Genomic DNA, 21,826 nt, shown 5'->3' with positions numbered 1-21,826 from the left:
AGAAAATCAAGTCAGCCACTGGGGGGGAAGAAGAGCCTGGACTTGTCGGAGCAGGGAGAGAAGCGAGAGCGAGACTGAGCTCCGACGGAGAATTCGATTGTGAAAGATAGGACTCGCCGGATAACGGCGGAGAAGAGTGGGGTCCACACCCTTCGCGTCAACATCGCCGGAGATTTTTGGATTTTTTTTTCTTTTTTTTTTCCGGAGGGGTGGGGTTCTCTACAAGTCTACACTTCTTTTTCTTATAATGGACTAAAAATAAAATTTTCAAAAAAAACCCTTTTAAAATACATTTGTAAATATGTAACATAATTTCATTCAAATGTTTAATGAGGGGAACCCCTTTCTAAATCAGTACTACTGTGATGGTGTACCGATTAGCAAAATCGATCCGAACAATTATGATAAATTTGATAACGATGACACTGATGGTAATGTCCCTGAAGGGCCAGTTGTAACAGGAGGTAGTGTTAGTCGTACAAAAATGGGTCGTTTTAGGGATCGCCTTACAAATGAAATGTGGGTGGAATACCAGTGAAGCCGTGAGAGACAAGTTTGATATATGCTTGGCTTGTTATATAATTTCATTTACATTTTTTTTAATTTCATAGTTAGCTTGTTATAATTTTGAGTTATAATTATTTGTATAATTTTTTTTCTAGTACTTCATTTTTTTATTATATAACAAATTATATTTTTTAAAATTACACGTAACGAATTATATTTTTTTAAATTACACGTAACAAATTATATTTATTATATAATTTTTTAAATTACATTTATTTTGGCCATGATTCAAATTCAGAAAACATTGGTTCGAATCACATTTCAAGTTAGAATCAGAATTATGCATATACACATCTAAACGAAGGTTCTAATCACTATGAGGTGTTGTTCTTTTAGAGTGTAACTTGAGTGTAATTTTTTAGTTGAATTTGAGTTGTAACTTGAGTTGAAGTTGTAACTTAAATAAAGTTGAGTAAAATTGAATAAAGTTGAAACTTAAAATAACATAAACTTGAATAAAATTGAAACTCGAGTTGTATTTTTTTGAGTTTTTTGAATAAAAGAATATGCCCATCATTATTTAAATCATGAATCATGATTCTGAATCAAATGACTGTTCCGTTTGGTTCATGAATTAGAATCATGTGATTAGAATCATTTTTGATTTACGTATATTTTTTATGAGAGAAAATATTATAACGAATCACGAATCATAATTCAAATCAAGAAACGAATTCATCTATCAAATATCACATAAGTAATCATGATTTCAATTCTTATATCAAATGTACCCTAAGGACCCGTCAAATACGTAATCCAAAAGAGCGGAAGAGTAGAGAAGCAGAAGCTCAAAAGTGCTCAAACACACAGACCATGGCTTCTTCGACTCTACCGTTCACTCTCTCCCCTGCTTCGCGTCCCGTAAATTCTCCTTCTTTTCTTTTCTGTTTGGTTCTCGAGAAAACATTCTCTTCCTCAGTTGAATATTTGATTTCTCATTTTCTCCCAAATGCAGAGGATAGAGCTGCGAGCTGGAAATTCGATGGCTTGTAACTGCTCATTTAGGTCGCAGCCACTGGTAAAAGTTATTTTATTGCTGTTTTTTTTCTTTTTTATCCGAAGTTTCATTTCTTTTATTAATTTTTCCGAAAAAAAATTAGGTCTTATCGCAAATGAAGAAGGACAGTAGAGGCCGGAGAGTTTGGCGGCGAAGAAAATTGGTAAGAAAGGAACAACTCTGAACTAACTTTTCCTTAATTAGCTGTTTCTTCAATGTGATTTACTGTAAAGTTGATATTTTGTTTTCCACTTCAATTGGGAATTTGGGGGTTTAGGTATTTGAGATTAAAATTTAAAGTTTGAGTTCTTTCCTGCCCAATTCATGGAAATAGAAGTTTGAAACCAGGAATTACGGAGTGCTTTTTCTCTATCGTTTTGTGTTTGTAATCTACAGAATGTCTTTGGTCAATGGTTTTCTCCTTAAAGGTTAATCTGATTGTTGTTTGCGCAAAGTCTAGATTTTTTCTATTGAATTCATGGAAGCAGAAGTTTAAAATTAACACTTCCTGTTTGATAGGAAAGAGAAAAGATAACTAAAAATACAAACGATGGAAATTTTTTTTTTTCTTTCGTTTACTTGGTACAGTAGGTAGGAAATAAAATGTTATTTTTGCTTCTTTCGTATTGGAAGTTAAACAGAGAGATAGAAAAAGCATTATAAAGATAATAATTATTTTTTTAAAGGAGTTGACAAAACAATAACGACTTTATCCAATATATTCTTTATCAAATTCCTTTTCTAAAAAAAAAAAATGACTTTCTCCAATAGGTTCTCTTTATTAGTAAGGTGACATTAAATCTGGTCAAAATCATTTTAGATTAAAAAAGTATATAGAAAAAACAATTTATGATATAGATCTGGTGGCTTAAAATGGAGAATTAGCGGTAGTTCACTGATCCTGCTGAGAAACAAAAAAAAAAAAATTTAGATTTTACTATCCCATTTTGCTTATTCTCTCTCTTTTTCCTTTCACAATTAGAGAGGAAAAAGAAATTATAATAATAATGGGACTCACCAACATTTTGATCCACCTTTATTTCATTCCCCACCCAAAAGTCCTTCATACTAACCAACCCAGTTTATTAAAAATCACCTAACCACCTCTCCACTCATTTCCCATCCCAAAAATTGCTCTCCACTTGTTTCCTTCCCTCCACTTCTCATTCCTACCAAACGTACTAACGTGGTGTTACTCAGTGCTTTGTCATCATCAATGTGTTTGAAACCAAAGTTTGTTTTGCGATATAGCCAGGTAAAAACCTCAATCATGATAATTTATATTGGCAAAAACATGATATTTTTGTGCAGCATTGAACTTGAGTCCTAATTCAATAACTCTCTGTCTTTCTAGACAAAGAAAGATGATATGCTGCGTTACAAGCTGGAGAGAGTACCCTTCTTAGAGGAGCAAGTCAGGAAGATACAGGATGACGGAAAGCTGCTAACTATGGATCTCGAGAGACTACTTCTATCGGAGGAAAACCGGTTCGATTTTGTGAATGAGATAGCAGCCGAGGCCACCGAGTATGTCGTGAACAACAGGGATGAGTATGGAGGCCAGAAGAAAGCCATTCTTCATGTCATCAGTAACCGAGTGAATGATGCTGGGTTTTACAGGCCAGACGCTTATGCAGAGACTGATCCATATAAGCCAGGGCCCTCCTATTTGAAGCAGTATTTTACATAAACAATGTGAACTGGTGATATTAATCATGAGGGTTAAAACTTTCACTCTTCTGGTTAATTGGTTACAGTTATTCACTTGCTGATGATTTATATGCAAATTAGATGTATTTCAGAATGTTGGATTTGATTCATATAGTTGTGGTTGATAATTGATGATAAAGCTGAAAAATTCCAAGGCTGAATATTCACAAGGTTGTGGTTATGTACCATATCTAAATCAATCTTGCCTTTCTCTGTTGGAATTTCATATGTAATAGTGACCTAAAATCCTACATCAGATTAGCCCAAGTAAAGCCAAGGTCAGTCTTGTTGTGTTGCTGGTGTACTCTTGAAGCTGCACCATCACCCAACAGTACTACTATTTTTATTCCAAAATGAATTCTAGTAATTTTCTTCTCCATAAAAACTAAAGGAAAAAAATCTAGCAACAAAAGAAAAAGACCAAAATAGCCTAAGACCTCTTGGTTCAGTGGCGCTAGCGGGTTTAGGTGGGGTGGGATTTGGCGGAAGATTATGGATTTAATTTCGTCTTATATAAAAAAAGACTAAAAAAACATTACTAAATTTTTTGTGTATATTACTGATAATCACCACCCAAATATGTCTATTTGTGTGATTATAAGTAATAATAAATCTCATTTTTCTAAACTACATGATAGAAACTACAAAGCAAAGTGTACTAGCAGAAAAGTGTGTACTAAGGTACTACCACTCTTACTAGCAACCAAAATCTTTTTTAAAAAAAAATTAAAAAAAAAATCTCCCTCTCTCTTTTTAATTTAATTTAATTTTACTTTTTTCCTGCTTTGGGGATTGGCATTTATAGGGGAAAACGATGGGTCGTAGGTGAAATGTAGGCATGCATTGTACAGAAAAAAGCAAAATAAATTAAAGATCAGGTTTTTTTTTTCTAAATAAAAAAAACGAAAATAACTATCTACATCTTCTGGTCCCACCAAACAGTGGGGTCAGCCACGTGGCAAGAGCACAATCGTGCAAAAGTTAGAGATCCAATAGTAAACTGCAAGCATCTCATCCGTTAAATCAGTTAGAGGCAGAGCTTCACCTTCTTATCCTCCACAAAATCAAGAACCAACTCCACCACCATTGTTTTTGATTCCTTTGTGTGATTCTTAACAGAACTCCTTCACAACTCCGCTTTCCTCAAACTCAGGAAGCTACAATTACACTTGTGCTGCTAAAACAAATCATAATAATGGCTTTGTTAAGCCAACAGTTGCAGAGGTTTCTCTTGACCAAATACATCACCTGCCACACCAACAACAACAACAACAAAGGCCTTCTTGGTACAGTAAAAGCAAGAGGCCGGAGTACTAATTGCTCCGCCATAGCCATCGATGCGCAGTCTTCTTCCTTGACAGACGTTGCCGGTATCCGGTGGGGTTCAACGAGCTTGCAGGGCCCCCGGGAGGAGATGGAAGACGACGTCGTCGTCCGGTCTGATGGCCTTGATGGCTTCTCCTTTGCTGCTGTTTTTGATGGCCATGGGGGCTTCTCCTCTGTCAAGTTTCTCAGGTAGTTAGGATAATTGTAGTATTTGGTATTGTTGGATTTGATTCAATTCCATATTGTGAAGATCATATTTTCTGTTGATGACTTTGATTGATTTGTTCTCTGCTTGTTTTTATTGTCAATTCAAATCCATCAATAATCAGACTATTTAGTAAGAAGACTAAATATCAAGTGGGCCACAGACAGGAAATTTTCCCGGGCCAGATATGAAAACCTTGACAAATATGTAATATAATTTTTGTTGAAGAGGGACATACTTAGTGGGGGTATAATTATAACTTTTTTCATTAAATGGGGACAGTTAAAATTATAGATAAATTTTGTATAGAAAATTTAAAAAAAAAAAATATGGGGACAGTTAAAATTATAGATAAATTTTGTATAGAAAATTTAAAAAATAAAAAATAAAAGTGCCCCGTTCAAGTAATTGTGGCTCCGCCACTGGTCCAGAGTTGGTATGTTAGTATGTGATTGGTTAAAAGCCAGCATAGAGAGACTGATGAAAAAAATGGTGTTTTGTTTGTATCTATTGGGTTTGATTGCATTTTTATAGGGACGAGCTCTACAAGGAGTGTTGTGCAGCTTTACAAGGTGGGATTCTACTGAGAGAAAAACGTTTCAACAAGATTAGAGAGGCAATTGAAGAGGCTTTTCAGAAGGCCGATAAAAAGTTGTTGGATTGGTAAGAAAACGAACATTTTATAGAAAAAAAAAAAAAAAACAAATGCGATGATATGAAAGCAACACTACTTTGTGTAGTCTCAATATGATAGGTGTACTATTCTATATCATTGCATTGAAGGATTAGATGGTGCTTTTCATTTTCCGAATTAGGCTTGAATTGAACGGAGAGGAGGATGAATCCGGTGCAACCGCTACTCTTTTGTTTGTCGGAAACAAAACGTTGTTCATTTCTCACATTGGGGATTCATGTGCGGTATGTATCCAATGCAATTTGATGTAAAAACAAAAATGTTTAAGAATCTTATGTGAACATGTTCGTCGGAAACAACAGGTTCTATCTCGTTCCGGTAAAGTAGAAGTGTTGACCAATCCTCATCGACCGTATGGAAGCAACAAGGTCTCTCTTCAAGAAATTAGAAGGATCAGAGAAGCAGGTGGATGGGTGTGTTGTTCTGTTCTCATTTTTCATATGCATTTTTCTTTATTTCAATAACAGCACTTCAGTCACATTGTACTTGGAGTCCTTTTATAGCTGTTAAGACCGTCAATTTTCTTCTCGTTTTTGAAGATTCCTGTTGAAATCCTTTTGCCTTCTTTGAAGTTCTATTTCTATACCGAAAGCTGGTTGTGACTTTTTAACATGGTGTCCACAGATTGTAAATGGAAGAATTTGTGGAGACATTGCTGTATCTCGTGCTTTTGGCGACCAGCGGTTTAAAACAAAGAAAAACGAGTTAGTTCTTTAGGTTTTTCTTGCCATTTTTCCAGCAAAAAAGGAATTGTTTTTAGTTTTTAATGCAGAATTTAGCATATTTCTCACCAGCATGTATGGTCTTATGATTTTGTACATTTAGGATGGTGATGAAAGGAGTTGAAGGAGGGAGATGGTCTGAAAAATTTGCTTCTCGGTATGTCGCCTAAGATGTTTCTTAAATATCTTGCTACTCTGATCGTAAGCTTCAAATATATAATGCAGTTCAATCTCTAGGGAACCATATCAATGCACACTTTCTTTAAAACATCAAGAGATTTCAGATCCTTTTGGTTTAACCATTTTATGTTATGGCAGTGTACAGTTCAGTGGAGATTTGGTTACTGCATCTCCAGATGTTTTTCAAGTGCCACTCGGGAAAGGCGCGGAGTTTGTGCTATTAGCATCTGATGGCTTATGGGATTATATGGACAGGTGACATCTCTTGATTCTTTTTTTTTTTTTAATACTTTTACAGTGATTCTCACCTAATCAATTTTGCTTCGTTTCAGCTCAGACGCAGTCGAATTCGTTAGGAACCAACTTCGACAACATGGAGATGTTCAGGTATTGTTTGGCAGCATAATAGCTTTTACACATATACTAAACTGAGATTCTGAGTTTTATTATTTAATTTAGCTTTCAGTTACAACTAAAACGAAACCTCCATCTTGTTTTACTTTCAGATCGCTTCTGCAGCACTTGCTCAAGCTGCTCTGGTAAAAAAGATCATGTCACTTCTCTTTTACACTTTACAGATTAGTTTAATCAATACGTTTTGTCATACTAATGATCTAAACTTCGTAAATAAAGGATCGACGCACACAAGATAATGTCAGCATTGTCATTGCCGATTTCGGGTATGCGGCTTTTTGTACATGCTTTCCTTAAACTGCTCTTTTCCCACTTTGTTAGCCATGTTTGTTTCACTGCTTCTGAATGACTTTTTCTTGAAATCTTGTGTAGGAGAACGGATTGGCAAAGCTTGCCGGTTCAAGAACAGAACATCATCTTCGAATTGGGGCAAGCTTTTGCTACTATCGGCATCGTGTCGATTGGAATTTGGATGACATCTCTGCTCTCATGATAAGTTTGATGCACACCTGACATTGTACAGGAATCAGCATAGTAAACAAAATAAAATGTAGATGTTAATACTTGGTATCAGTATAACGTAATTGTACATGTCTCGTACCTTTTTTTTTACGTGCCTTTTGGTTTTGGCGACTTGGGGTAATATTTGGAAAAGTGAATTTTGCACTTTTTTATCGGTATTTTTCTCTTCTAAACATTCATATTATCCCTTTCTGTCAAAAGAATGAAAGATACCAAAAATTTTTTATTTAAGAAAAACAAATATATTACAATACATATCTTTTTGAAGACAAAAAAATGCCCGTCATCTATGTCATGTACAACAACGAAGAAATCGGATCTCTTTGGTAAACGGCATCCCGTACCAAGAGAGGTTTCACCACTTTCTACATCGAAAGCTTTTTTTTTGCTGTCGATTTTTTGTTTTCCATCAAAAGCTTTTGAGTTTCATAAATCTGTTATTACTACATCCTCCCTTATTTATTCCACAAAATCACTGGATAATTCCCTTTTTCTCATTTCTACCCACTAAAATTTTTCCCCCAAAAAAAAAAAAAAAAAAAAAAAAAAAAAAAAAAAAAACTGCTCATTTATACAAGTTCGTTGAAAAGACGTATCGAAACTAACAGAAGTTTTATAGCAGCTTCAAATTCACGGAAGGAAAAAGAGTTCCCTAATTCTCATTTAAGGCATCACATGAAAACCATACATTAGGAGCTCAGAAGTCACTCGTCAAACGCGCATTAAATTTTGAGGACGACCGATGAGATGAACATTACTAGTCAATTTAGAAATTGAGAATAAGTTAACCGACACCCAAATAGGATAATCTTGACCAGAGATTCTCTTTGGTTTTGGCAGTTGAGGTTGTGGTCATTGCGCGGAAACTGGAGCATTTTCGATCATTTCCAATTGAACGAAGTAGTATAACATGACATTAATTCTAATATAATATTAATTTTAAGGACTGTATTATTGATAACCTTTTCTATCATAGACCAATAATAGTGCACATTTTAAAAATCATCGTAACATTAAATAAATATCATATGTCACACCCATTAATCACTTCTAGATAAGACCAGTTTTTCAGAAAGAACCCGAAGACAAATCCTAATTACTTGTCCATATTTTTTTACTTGTAAGTTTTTTTTCCCCCTTTTTTTTTTTTTTTTTTTTTTTTTTTTTTTTTTCTTTCAGTCTTTGGCTCTCTGCCCATATTTATGTGTCTATTCCCGAACCAACCAGCAAAAGAAAGGGAAAAACAAAAAATGTCTCTTGCATACTTGATCCTTCTTTTTCTCTACCTCTTGACGAACTCCACTTGCAACGAACAGGACAATAAGTTCCGTTCTAGGCTACACCCCAAACCGGAGGACAACGATTGTTCTCCTTCTTCCTGTGGTAAACTCCATGGAATAAGATACCCTTTCTGGCTTAAAACTCATTCAAAAACCCGTCCCAAGAACTGCGGCGACGAAAGGTATAGCCTCTCCTGCGAGAACAACATCACAAAACTACAACTTTACGCTGAAAAATACCATGTCGAAGCAATCAACTACGACAACGAAACCATCCGAATTGCGGATCCCAACGTTCAGAAGAACAACTGCTCCTCTCTCCCTCGCTGTTCTCTCTCCGACTACAACTTCAGTTATGGCGATCCATACGAGCTCAGCCAACTAAAAACGTCTGTCATTTTCCTGAGTTGCGAAAATCCAGTTGTGTCTACTCTATACGTAGAGCGCAGTGCTGGTTCTTGTGCTAATACTGGTGCTTTGACACAATCCAAAAGGCATTCTTATGTTGTGGTCAATGGAAGCGTGTCTGATCTGGTTGACTCCTGCACTGTAGAGCTAATGTTTATGGTGTCGAGCCTCGAAAGGAGTTACGGCAAACCTTCGTTTGCAGACATCCAAGACGGGCTCGCTTACGGGATTGAGCTTTCATGGGGGAGAACGCTTATAGAATATGAAGAACTCGGTAAGTTTAATGCAAAACTCAAATTTTTAATTAATATGCCTTCCCATGATCTTTTTAGCAGTTTTTATTAATGTTGTTCTCTCTCGCTATACGTATTTATTTGGAATTAAAAGTCCTAGCTCTTTATTACCGAATTGCTAAAGAATAAAGTAAACAAGCGCGTACAAAATTTATAGTGGTTCACCTTTAATATAAGAGATACATACGTCCACTTTCCGCTTTTCTTTCTGCTTTTAACTGCAGCAGAATTTTGCTATGACCAAAAAATTAGAGAGAAGTTTAACAAGCACGGTTCACTTCAATATATTCCTTTAAAGTTTTATACTAGGATAAGATACCAGAGGATGAATAATTTGCTGATATAAGAAGAATATGTGACACTGTATTATTGTTAGTATCTTAGGCCTCGTTTACTTCACGAATTCAAGTTTTTAATTTGAATTGAGATGTGACATTTTCTGAGAGCTTTTAACTATAGTAAAAGAGTTAGATGTGATATTTTCTGAGAGACCTTATATACTCTGAAACTTATCTTATTAATCAGCTCTCTGCTAATCTTTTTCTTTGTTTTTCTGTTTTGGGATTCTTACAGAGCAGAGCTACTCAGTATTACTAGCAATTGGTAAGATCTTCTAACTTCTCCTAAGTTTTCACGTAAGGGAGAGTTGTATAAGGCGCAACACACAATACATACATACATACATTCATACATACATACATACACACACACACACACACATATATATATATATATATATATATATATTGGGAAACTACTAGTGGCTTAACCAGGCTACACTTTCACTCATGTTTCTGTTGGGAATTCTGGCACAGGAGGGGTGTGGTTATCAAAGGCCTTGTACGGGAGTCTAATAATGACGATTATTTTGTTGATTTACAAACGGAGAAAGCATCATTTATCAATGGATGGATGTATCGAAGAATTTCTACGAAGTTGTAACAATCTCATGCCAGTAAGATACTCATACTCTGAGGTCAGAAAGATGACTAAAGGCTTTGCAGACAAATTGGGTGAAGGAGGCTATGGCTCTGTATATAAAGGAAAACTTCGTAGCGGTGGCTTAATAGCAGTCAAAATGTTGGGTGGTTCCAAAGCTAAGTTCGGCGAAGATTTCATAAATGAAGTTGCTACCATAGGAAGGATTCACCACGTGAATGTTGTGCAACTTATTGGGTTTTGCGCCGAGGGATCGAAGCGCGCTCTTGTTTATGACTTCATGCCTAAGGGGTCCCTTGATAAACACATATTTTCCAGTGATGGAACTAACTCTTTGAGCTGCAAGAAGAAGCTTGAGATTTCGCTAGGAGTGGCTCGTGGGATCGAATATCTTCACCGAGGATGTGAGATGCAAATTCTGCATTTCGATATCAAGCCTCACAACATTCTTCTAGACGAGAATTTCGTTCCGAAAGTTTCCGATTTTGGGCTAGCGAGATCATGCCCGTTGCGCGATAATATTGTCTCTCTGACCGCAGCAAGAGGAACCTTAGGATACATAGCTCCGGAGTTATTCTACAAGAACATCGGAGGAGTCTCCTACAAAGCCGACGTCTATAGTTTCGGAATGTTGTTGATGGAAATGGCGAGTAGAAGGAAGAATTTGAATGCGGTTGCCGAGCGTTCGAGCCAAATTTACTTTCCTTCGTGGGTGTATGACCAATTTAGTGAAGGAAAAAACGTGGTAGAGATGGAAAATATAGTTGAAGAGGATTCAAAAACATTAAGGAAGATGATTATTGTAGCATTATGGTGTATACAGTTGAAGCCAATTGATCGTCCATCAATGAACAAAGTTATAAAAATGCTTGAAGGAGATGTTGAATGCCTACAAATGCCCCCAAAGCCTTCCCTATCTCCACAAGAGAAACCGGTATTGGTAGAGCATGCTCCGACGCAATCATCAATACCATCAAACGACTCGACGACTCTACCAAGATAAAGTTTGGTTTCAATGGCAAATGGGGAGATATTGTAACTGATTAAGACATAATTTGTAATTACTGCTTGATCTTTTATTGCTATTTAAACTTTATTTAAGACCAAGTAACGTCATTTATTCTTGCGTCCAGCTTTTGTAAACAAGCGGTTCTAAACAATTGTGACAACTTAGGAATAAATGTAAGAAAATTCCAAACTTATGTTAATGTAAATTACTTGATATTCAACACTTTCTTCTCTTTTTGCTGTTTGTCTATTTGTTCTGTTCATCGTCGTTTTTCAGCAGACGCTGTTCTTAGATTGCATTTCATACTTTTTGTCCTTTATCTTCTTGGTGTGGTTTTATGTATAGTTTTTTTTTTTTTTTTTCTTTCTTTCTTTTTGTTTTCTCATTGTTGATTTTAACTGCTGCTGCTTTTGCAGTTATTGTCGTTTTTCTATCTTTATGCAGTTGTTGACGTCCTTTTCTTTCTTTTTCTTTTTCTTTTTAAAATTTTTGTTGTTAATGCCATTTAAACTTATCGTTTTTATTGTCCTTTTGATGTCGCACCGGTTATGTGGTTACAACTTACAATCGTTTCTAGTTTATGCCCTTTTTTGGTGTTCTCGTATTCTAGTTGATGTTGTTTTCATGTTATTGTGGTTTTTATTAAATGTATTTGTGTGATGTATGGTGTCTGTACTTGACTCTTTGTGTCGTTTCTAGAGTTGACGTCGTTTTTATTTTTTAATTTGATTTTGTAGTGGTATCGTATTTTGTGCTGCTCTTGTTTTCCTTTTTTGTGTCAATTCTACATTGACGTTGGTTTTTTTATTGATGTTGTCGTTATTTAGTTTATTGTCATTTTTTACGTTGTCTTTTTCATATTTGGTGTCGTTTCTCGAGTGGACACTCTCTCTCCTTTTTTTTTTTTTTGGGGGGGTTGTCAAGATGATATCGTTTTCCAAACACCCGGTTTCGTTTCGTTTTATGTTTTGTCTTGTTTCTTTATTGACGTCGTTTGTTATTTAGGAGGAAGTCGTTTGTTGTTGTTTTGAGTCCTTTATTTACACCAATATTCTATCTCGTGTTGTACCATAATATTATTATTTTTATCCATATATTATCTAAATATAAGAATTTAACCTGATAATAAATGGTAAATACCAAAATTATTTAAGCAATTAAATCAGTTGTCAAAATAAGGATATGGGTGCAGAAAAACTTATGAGAGCTTTTGACTGATATTGCACATTTTGTTCAAAGTTTATACTACAACTCCATTTAACATAGTACTGTTTTCAGTGAAAAATTTACTGATATATCCCCAGGATACACGCATTTCTCTTCCACGAATCCTTTCTTTTCTTTTCTTTTTTCGGGAATCTTTTACAAGTTCCTTGTTTTTTCTACACGTTATTTGAAAATGAAAACTGAACACCCCAATTTTTATAGCAGATTTAAGGGCATATGTAACAACAATTTGAAGCTTTCCATGGTATATATGCAAGGCTTCCGAAAGAAAGATCCATTAAATAAATAATATATGATAAATTCACAACCGTGAATTAAGTTTGTGTACCGGCTTCTTTTTTTTTTTTTTTTTTTTTTTTTTTTTTTTTTTAATGCACCTAAAATAAAGGTCGAGACAAGCAATTCAGTTTTTCTATATATATGCGCGCATATATATATATATAAACATAAATATATAACTATCAACTTTGCACAGCAATTAAATTTGAGCTATCAACTAACTTTGCATAATAATTAAATTTGAGTGGTTGTACCCTAGGGGGCTCTAAAATAAGTTGGAACTTTTGGATCAAATATAAAAGAGTACTAGTGGAACTTGACTCGGCAGCTCTTGAGCTCTACAAAGAAAGACAATAATATATCAGTCTTTAAGGGTGGAGGGAATAAAAATGTCGCAGTGATGTCCTATCGATATATTGGCTTATATATATATATATATATTAATGCATATTTGGCCCACATAATTATCACGGCACAGATTTTGTTCAAATCAGTCTGCGAGTCTCATGTGTTGGCAATATTTAGCACGTGGAAAGCCATGCAGAAAAGGCAAAAAAAAAAAAAAAAGGAAAAAGAATATCATATTTAAGCAAAAATCTTGTACGTTCTCTTTCTCACTTGCAATTAATCGTAAGCATCTTGTACTGCAAAAGTAGTACTGATCAGCATGAGTTTTGGGGTTATCTTAATAAAAAATTTACCAATTAACAACTCACTAAGCTAAGAACAAGCGCAAACGACATATTGCTGACCAAACACGCATTCAACAATATTCTTAAAGTAAAAATGTCTTTCTTTCTCTCTCATTTTGTTTATTCTAATTCAATCATACCCACACAAATCAATATAATAAATATGTATGTATGAACGTATATTCTTGTAAGAATTGAAGAATTAAATATTCCAAGAAAAACTCATAATAATTATTTTCTTCAAACTTAATAGTTAAGTAATCAATATAGTATATTATATATATATATATATATATATATATATATATATATACGGTTCATCCCTGAAGGCATGCATAGTGTTTCGTTAAGGGTTTGGTCTTTTCCTTCTACTTGGGTCGTGCCTGGGGTTGGGCTCAGCATCATCATAATCCAGAAATGCATCAGGCATCAAAAGCTTTCTCCAGTTGATCATGCGCTTTCCATCCTTCGCATGCTGAAAATTGTAAGCATCTGTCTAAAAATTTTCATATATTCAAACATATATACATATATCTGTGTGTGTTAACTTATATATGAGGAGCATTGTTGTTGCATCTTGGTGTAAATATATGTTTTTCTTTTCATTTCTATCACATATACATATTGCTTACAAAACTTTAGACTGTATATATAGTACTATACCTCTTGATGAAGTGAGTGGATGGGGTTATTTGCCTTGTTGAAGCCTTCAACGATACCTGCAAAAGGATAAATAACTTCCTAGCTAAGCTACCTTGAATATGTACACATGTACACACACACACACACATATATATATATATATATATATATGCAGAAATGAAAATTTTGTCTTGATCATACAAATTATATCTATAGCTAGGTTGATGATATATAATCACCTGAATTAAGTAAGGGAATAGTGAGGAGTAGAAATGAAGCAAGAATTACAAGGGTCTTGATCCTAAGAGCCATTTTTTTTAATTAATGGCTAATTTTTCTTATAGTTGCTTGCAATATATGGTCCTGCAAAGTTGTAATTAGCTAGCTCATGAACAAAAAGGCTTTTAGCAAAGCTGGAATATGGGTTGGGGTGGGGAGAGACTGGCTATTGGGTTGGCTTTTATGGGTACAGATGAGTGGTAGAAATTGGTAGCATTAAGAGAGCTATTGTCATGGTGCACCCACCAATTGCAACAAAATGATGAATGGAAAATGCTTTACCCCCTTTAGCCCACAAAAGCTCATTAGTCAACTTCAACATTATATATAATATATATATATATATATGTGTGTGTGTGTGTGTGTGTGTGTTGCAACATTTCAAAAATACAAAGATAATTGTGTGCATGAGGACATATTGCATGGCTTTAGACTCTAGATCCAATATTTTCAGCTTGGTTTTCACCTTTTTTTTATTTTTCATAAGTCAATGTGCTTTTCTCTTGTCTGCACCAAACACGCACCTTTAGGGGATCCAAACCTTCCTATAATATGTTAATTAATTGATCAAAACAATCAATTAGTGTCCCTTTTTTTTAATTTAAAAGCCAATATCGGCTTGTAAATTACCTTTTTGGTGCCCTTTGTTTACTTGCATTAAATGATTAAAATTAAAGGAGTATACAAATGTTCAAATTTTATAGATTGGTTTCTAACTATAGGATAATTTTGTTTGTGGTTGTTTAAGTGTTTTTCTTGGAGAAGGTTTTGCTTTTGAAGCTGAAATGTGGGCTGTAATTAATGTCATTTTTATTACGTATGGGAATGGTTGGCATAAATTGGCTTGTGAATGATTCTTCCTTGATTATTTCTCTTTTGAGTTCGAAATATTTGAGGTGCCTTGGAGATTACGCAATGATCATGGTTCTTTCTTTGTCCAAGAGGATAGATTTTTGTTTTTCTTATGTGTTTTACGAAGCTAATAATTGTATTGATAAGCTTGCTAATCTCAAAATCATTAAGGGGTTGTTTAGTTGGGGGATTCGTGTCCCGATTCGAATCATGGTTCATGGTTCGCTACAATATTTTCTCTCACAAAAAATACACGTAAATCGAAAATGGTTCTAATATTATAATTCTAATCCATGAACCAAACGTCTCCAAATTGTAATAGGATGATGGTCTCATTGTCTTGATTCTTTAGAATTTGATTTTTGTGGTGGTTGTAATACTTTTTTTTCTCTTCTTTAATCATATGAGCCTCAATTGTGATGTCTTTTTTTTAAAATAAAAAAAAGGATAAGTAACTGCTGACAAAGTGGCTGATTTTGACCTCCAAATTTTCAAACGTCACCATAATCTTTCATATTTTATGCATAGCATGAAGTTTAATGGACAAAATGAGATGATCCCATGATTCAATACAACAAATGAAATTGATCTTACGAATTAATTACAATATAACAAAGAAAAACATATTTTGCATCTAACTATATAGTACAAGTGCGTCTATTTCTTCTTTCTCTCTCTCTCTCTTTTTATTTTTTTTCTTTTTCCCCTCCGTTTTTGACCTCAAGTACTAGTGTCGAGTTGCATAATAATGTGTCACTTTTTCCTTGTCTGGCTAGTGGTTACTAACGGTGGAGATTTAGGGCGCTTAATTATCTCCTCTTTTCCTACCAATAATCATTGACATGTTCTTTGACCCTATTAATCGGATCGAGAGAAAAATTGTCAAAAGCGGCTTCTCCTAGATTTTATTTTCCGTGGTACCAAACGCCACTTTAGTGACAATTGTGCTTTTGGTCCTCACATTTCGGCTTTCATCACCTTCTAAAGTCAATGGATGGAGACAAACACAAAGAGTGGGCTACAGTACCTAAATCATATCTTATTATATATATATATATGTATATATATATATATATATAATAAAATATACTATTAGATCATATCTTATTATATATATATATATATGTATATATATGTATATTAAAAAATACCATTAGAAGAGAAGAGGGATTGAATGTTGGGAGAGCCATTAGTGGGAGCACTAACAAGAGGGAGACAACTCAACACTTGGAATCCCTCATCACTAGCTCAATTTTTAATCTTAGATCAAAGACCAAAAAGTTAAACCTAATAATCTTCTAAGAGACTATGATTAGAGGGCTCTAATTGGGCATTAAATTAGGATCTAAATCCGTTTTTGGCAACGGTTCTAGGTTGTCGGGGTTTGCCACAGATTCAGTAGCCCCTTACCGACATACAAGCTCCCCACTAAAACACATAACAAAGACCAATTTGACGTATGTCATGTCTTATGCTGAATGTCACGAGGTTTTGTTTAGTACTCACGAATTTTTCAACCACAAAGGGTCCAACTCTAGACCAATCTTTGAAAGAATAACTAAAGCCACTATTGAAAAACAGGATTTCCATTGTTGTGCCCCTATTGTACATAAACCCTGACGAATCGAGAAATTGTTTGTAGATTTAGATTTTTACGTCTTATTCTTAATTAATATACTTTTGAATAATATAGTTATTTGATTAAAAATTATTGGATCAATGTTTCTTGATCAAACAACAAAAGAATATTATTTTAAAAGGGTATTTGTCTCTTTTTTCCTAACCAATTGATATGGATATTGTTGGTGAGGATTTCTGCTCCAAAAACTAGTACTTGTTTGATGGGATTTTTAGGGCCCGTTTAGTTCGCTGATTCGAATTTTTAACTCGAGTTGAGACGTGACTTTATATGAGAGCTTTTTACTATAGCAAACAAGTTAGATGTGGCTGTTTCTGAGAGTTTTTTTACTGTAGTAAAACTCGAATCGGTGAAATGAACGAGGCTTAGATACGAGCGTACAAAAATCTCCAACTATCAAGTCAACATTTAACCAATTGGTACCAAGATTTCTCAAATCATAAAAGCGTACATAAATTCTTAATTTACCGCTTATTTATATAAGGGGCTTGGTCGCGCCGGTGAGTCAAGATCAATTTATTAATCTTCTATATTGATCTTAATAGGATTCCTCATTTCCCAGTCAATACATATTTGGTTTATCATTTTAAATATATTTGCTTTCAGTCAAAGTGATCGGATTTGCTGATTTGATGTGTCCTCATTAAGTGGAACATCACCATTTTCCGAGGCCTTTGTAAAAATAACTCACTAGAAAAGTTTTATTAGTAAAATAATTTTTCAAAAATTTTTATTTGCAAATGACTACAGAACGTTCATTTATTATTTTTTTTTTTATGAAAAAATCAGGTGATCATTTTTCATAAAAAATGAAAAAGGTCATTTTGTCAATTTCACTTTGTCGGATAATCATTCTAGCATATTTCTCCCATTTTCCTGCTCTCCGAACGCGCGCCTTCACTAATCTTCTTTTTAGATAGGATTATGAGGGCTTATTTCACCCCACACATATTTTATAACGTTGACACCATTTGGTCTAAATACGTTGCTCAAAATTCCAAGTCAATCAAAAAAAAATTTGTGGTTCTTCCATGGCCTTTATGAGATCCAAAGTGCTCTAAACAGCAATTCAGTCACTGCATGATCTTGCTTGAAGTGGTACTTGCTATTCATATTGCATACCTAGTGTAGTTCTTTTTTCCTTTCTTTTCCTATAATCGATATATATATATATATATAAGTCTCTCATTTATCTCCATCATATTCAATGCATTTGCATATTGTTGTGGGTTGTGCCAGAAAAAATTATGTGCATGATATGGGAATAGTCAAACACCACTTGTTCCTTTAGATATGAGATGGTGGGGGGGTCATATCACAAAACCTCATTATGGCACCTTCTTGAACTTCCTCAAAAAAGTAAAAACCCCTTACCATATCTGATCTCTCCAACTCCGTCCAAATATGGACGAGCGGTTTGATTAATTGCAATTGAAATAGTACTACATTTTACAGATATATTTGCTTTTATATAATACACACCCACATTATATTATCCTATATCAATTATGGATATCGTTGAAACTTCTAGAGTGGTATTGAATTTTTCTCATAATCTTTTAATTTAAGCAGAAAAAGCCAAGTTGACACATTCTTATTATTTCTTGTAGCCGCTGATCAAATTTACTAACACTCATTAATTAATCAGATAGAGTAATAACAACAAGAAACGGGGTCAACTATACAAGTCCAAAAAATCATCGATTTTATGGAACCCGGATGTATCAGAAAATTAAAATGTTAATGTCGCTTAAATTTCATGAGGATCGTCAAATTTGTCGGACAAATACAAAAATGTTGATGTCGTTTCCTTTGTACTATATTTGGTTTTGAAGTTGATTTTTTTTTATTATGTTGTCGTTTAACATCTTGATGTCGTTTTTTTATCAATGCAGTCTTCTGTCTGAGTCGTTTAACATATTATTGTCGTTTAAAATTATCTCCGTTTATCACTTATTCTCATTACATCCTTTGTGGCGTTCTCGGATGAATTTCGTTTATTTAGATTATCCTTGTTTCTTAGTTGCTGTTGTTTGTATATTATATTATTTTTCCATTAGATGTCAGTTAATACAATTGTTTAGATTTTTACTATTTTAAAATTCGTGTTGTTTTTACGGTTAAATATTTTTTAGACTAAATTTTTACAGTTATGTTGTTTATCGAGTTTGTTGCCCTTTTCCAGTGGCAGTCTTTTGTCAAGTTAATGTCGTTTTTGTGTTCATTTGTATTTTGTTGTCTGTTCGCCTGTCGTCCTTTATAGATTATTATCGTCTTCCAGCTTCATTTCTTTGTCGTTTTTCATTTACTGTTATTTATCGAGTTTGTCATCGTTTTTTAGGTGCACTCGCTTATCCAATTAATGTCGTTTCGTGTTCATTCTGGATTCGATCAGTGGTCTTCTGTCCACTTAATGTCGTTTTTCCACTAATGTTGTTTTCCAGTTGGTATAGGCTTTGTTGTCGTTTTTTAAGTTACAACTGTTTTTTAGATTTTATGTCGTTTCACCAGGGAAAAGATGTATTTTTATTTGGGATACTTATATTTTTATACCGTACACTTTCAGGTTTTTTAAAATATTATACTCTGAAATTATTTTATTTCTAGTAATCCACTTGGAAATATTTCTTGATTACTCTTAGCAAACATTAAACAAGGAAAAATGAAAAAAAAAAAATTAAAACGATAATTAACTTGAAAGCGAAAGGAATGAATATTTGAACATAAAATAAAAGTAACTCAAACAAGGGAAGATAAAATAAAAAGGAATTGAACATAAAATAACGCTGTTATTAATTGGCATTAAAGTTTCTACAAACTACAACTAAATGTCAAGTGATAGAAACAAAAAAAAAAAAATCTAAAATCTTCCTTCTATTGGTACATATAATTAAACATTACAGAAAGTACGTTTCATAATTCGTCATGCAAATCATCCTCAGAATCCTCATGGCTATCATCATAGACTGTGCTATAGAAAATATACTCGTGGTTGAGCATCTCTTCAAGTGTTAAATTCCCATCCTTGTTATCATCAGCCTGAAAGATTCCCACTTCTTTTATAAAAAGCCCAAAAAAAAAAAAAAAAAAAAAAAAAAAAAAAAAAAAAAACCAAAAACCAAAAACCAACTCATTTAAAAAGCTATTTAGAATTTAAGTCTTCCATAATTACAATATAAATATATTTCATTTAAAAAGCTATTTAAAATTTAAGTATTTCATAATTAAAATATAAATATATACTTACTAGTATGGAATGTTTTTAAACCGTCATATCATATTATAATTATTTAAAAAAACAAAGATAAAAAATTTAACGGAATTGGATGAAAATCTGATAATCTAGTTGTGGCAAAAGGTGTTATTTTTGCCATAGCTTACAAAAGCGTTATATAAGGACATTTTTCAATGTCACTAACCTCATGAATCAAATAACTGGCATAATATTTGGCATACGACAGTTCTCCAGGGTGAAGGTAACCGAGTATGGGAATCAGTTCCTCCACTGTCAAGAATCTGTCAAGTACGTTATGGAATCATCAAAATGAGAAAATAATCCACACATGGGTTTATTTCTTCTAATTCGTATCTTGTTAGGACAAATTAGGTTTGTGTTTGGTTGGTATATTCGTATCATGATTCGAATTATGATTCGTGGTTCACTACTACAGTATTTTTTCACACAAAAAACACACGTAAATAAAAAATAATTCTGAATCCATGAACCAAACATTCACTAGATATGTCTTACACAATTTGCGAAAAGAAAAAATCTTGTGGGGCCAAGCAATTATATATAGTGCCCATTTGTTTGGAGGGTTTTCATGAGTTTGAACCTAAAAAGCAATCCAAATCAGTGTTTTCATTCACATTCCATTTCGTAATAACCCTTAGTTTTAATAATGTAACCAACGTTAGTTCAAATTTTATTTTTTATTTAGACCTTACAACTAAAGCCAGTTCAAATTATAAAAAATCTACATATAAGTTTAAACCCGCGAAGCAAACGAAACCATCATACCTGTCCTTGTCCAAATCAAGCTCTGAAAACTTCTCTTCAGGTTTTGGCACACGACGCCCGGCAGTTTCATACTCAACATAGTTCTTGTAAATATCATAAGTATGGTCGCAAAACTCTACAAAACTCAGTTTCCCATCTTTGTCATAGTCCATTCGCCTACATATATATTAAGATGAAAAGGGTAAAGCTCAGATCAAAAGGATGTATAAGTAAAGCCTTAATGTGGTTAGATTAAATGGGAAAAGGAAAAATTACTCTAGTTTTTCTGTCAGTAGCCATTTCTTGATTTCTTCGTTGTCACTGTCTTCTGGGTGCAAAAAACTGCAAAGAACAAACAAGGCTTGTATTGTTTAAACTCCACCATTAAGGGAAAAAAAAAAAGTGAATAAATAATGGAATGACAGAGAAGAACTTACTCTTTGAACTCATCAAAGGAGAGGGAACCGTTTCGTTTGTCGTCGGCGTTAACAAACTGCTGTTTCCACCATCCAGCTTCTCCATGGCCCATGCCATTTTTCTCCGTTTGGCAACAAAGAAAATACAATATTTCAAAGCATCGTTAGTTTTGTCTTTAAAACCTCGTATCACTACACCTTAATTACTTAGTATATAGTGTTATTCGTTTTGGGCCTAAATTTCAATAGTTTTTGCTCTTAGACTTTACCCCAATCATTTTCAATTTGAAGATGACTAAAATATTTCTGAATATCATTTTGAGAAACATTTCTTGTTAGTAGAATCTAGTGGTATGACATCTTTTAACGTAAATACCAAAAAAAAAAAAAAAAGGTGCGCTTTTAAGCTTAAAGCGGACACTACTATAAAGTGGAGGTGTGGGTACTATTGTAAAGTGGCGGCGTGAGTCGTTCCACATTCCTTTGAAGAAGGGAAAAAAAAAAAAAAATATATATATATATATATATATATAC

General features: G+C 33.8%; 4 protein-coding genes across 4 annotated transcripts in view; 3 read left to right on the top strand and 1 right to left on the bottom strand.

Annotated features, from left to right (window-relative positions):
* The first annotated feature begins 1,306 nt into the window (after positions 1 to 1,306).
* On the top strand, positions 1,307 to 3,529 carry LOC21395104 (protein PLASTID TRANSCRIPTIONALLY ACTIVE 7). Its single transcript, XM_010110941.2, has 4 exons — positions 1,307 to 1,428; positions 1,523 to 1,585; positions 1,668 to 1,727; positions 2,919 to 3,529. Exons 1-4 carry the CDS (start codon positions 1,381 to 1,383, stop codon positions 3,252 to 3,254), a joined length of 507 nt encoding a protein of 168 aa, XP_010109243.1. The 5' UTR covers positions 1,307 to 1,380; the 3' UTR covers positions 3,255 to 3,529.
* Positions 3,530 to 4,318: 789 nt separating this feature from the next.
* On the top strand, positions 4,319 to 7,489 carry LOC21395103 (protein phosphatase 2C 57). Its single transcript, XM_010110940.2, has 11 exons — positions 4,319 to 4,789; positions 5,340 to 5,468; positions 5,621 to 5,723; positions 5,802 to 5,912; positions 6,124 to 6,203; positions 6,325 to 6,378; positions 6,540 to 6,656; positions 6,734 to 6,788; positions 6,908 to 6,940; positions 7,035 to 7,081; positions 7,188 to 7,489. Exons 1-11 carry the CDS (start codon positions 4,470 to 4,472, stop codon positions 7,306 to 7,308), a joined length of 1,170 nt encoding a protein of 389 aa, XP_010109242.1. The 5' UTR covers positions 4,319 to 4,469; the 3' UTR covers positions 7,309 to 7,489.
* A 1,092-nt stretch (positions 7,490 to 8,581) lies between these two features.
* LOC21395102 (rust resistance kinase Lr10) lies at positions 8,582 to 11,400 on the top strand. The gene is made up of 3 exons (XM_010110939.2): positions 8,582 to 9,299; positions 9,892 to 9,921; positions 10,134 to 11,400. The coding sequence occupies exons 1-3, from the start codon at positions 8,588 to 8,590 to the stop codon at positions 11,258 to 11,260; spliced, it is 1,869 nt and encodes a 622-aa protein (XP_010109241.1). The 5' UTR covers positions 8,582 to 8,587; the 3' UTR covers positions 11,261 to 11,400.
* An 8,389-nt stretch (positions 11,401 to 19,789) lies between these two features.
* The window catches only part of LOC21395100 (reticulocalbin-2), a 7,388-nt gene continuing 5,351 nt past the window's right edge, over positions 19,790 to 21,826 (bottom strand). Inside the window, exons 3-7 of the mRNA XM_010110937.2 lie at positions 21,314 to 21,414; positions 21,153 to 21,218; positions 20,898 to 21,053; positions 20,296 to 20,392; positions 19,790 to 19,915 (exon numbers count right to left, since the gene is read on the bottom strand). Coding sequence (XP_010109239.2) covers positions 19,790 to 19,915; positions 20,296 to 20,392; positions 20,898 to 21,053; positions 21,153 to 21,218; positions 21,314 to 21,414 — 546 coding nt within the window. The remainder of the gene's footprint in view (positions 19,916 to 20,295; positions 20,393 to 20,897; positions 21,054 to 21,152; positions 21,219 to 21,313; positions 21,415 to 21,826) is intronic.

The sequence above is a fragment of the Morus notabilis genome, unplaced genomic scaffold (genome assembly GCF_000414095.1).
Source record: "Morus notabilis unplaced genomic scaffold, ASM41409v2 Scaffold879, whole genome shotgun sequence".
NCBI lineage: Eukaryota > Viridiplantae > Streptophyta > Magnoliopsida > Rosales > Moraceae > Morus > Morus notabilis.
This window is presented reverse-complemented; position numbering and strand designations above follow the sequence as displayed.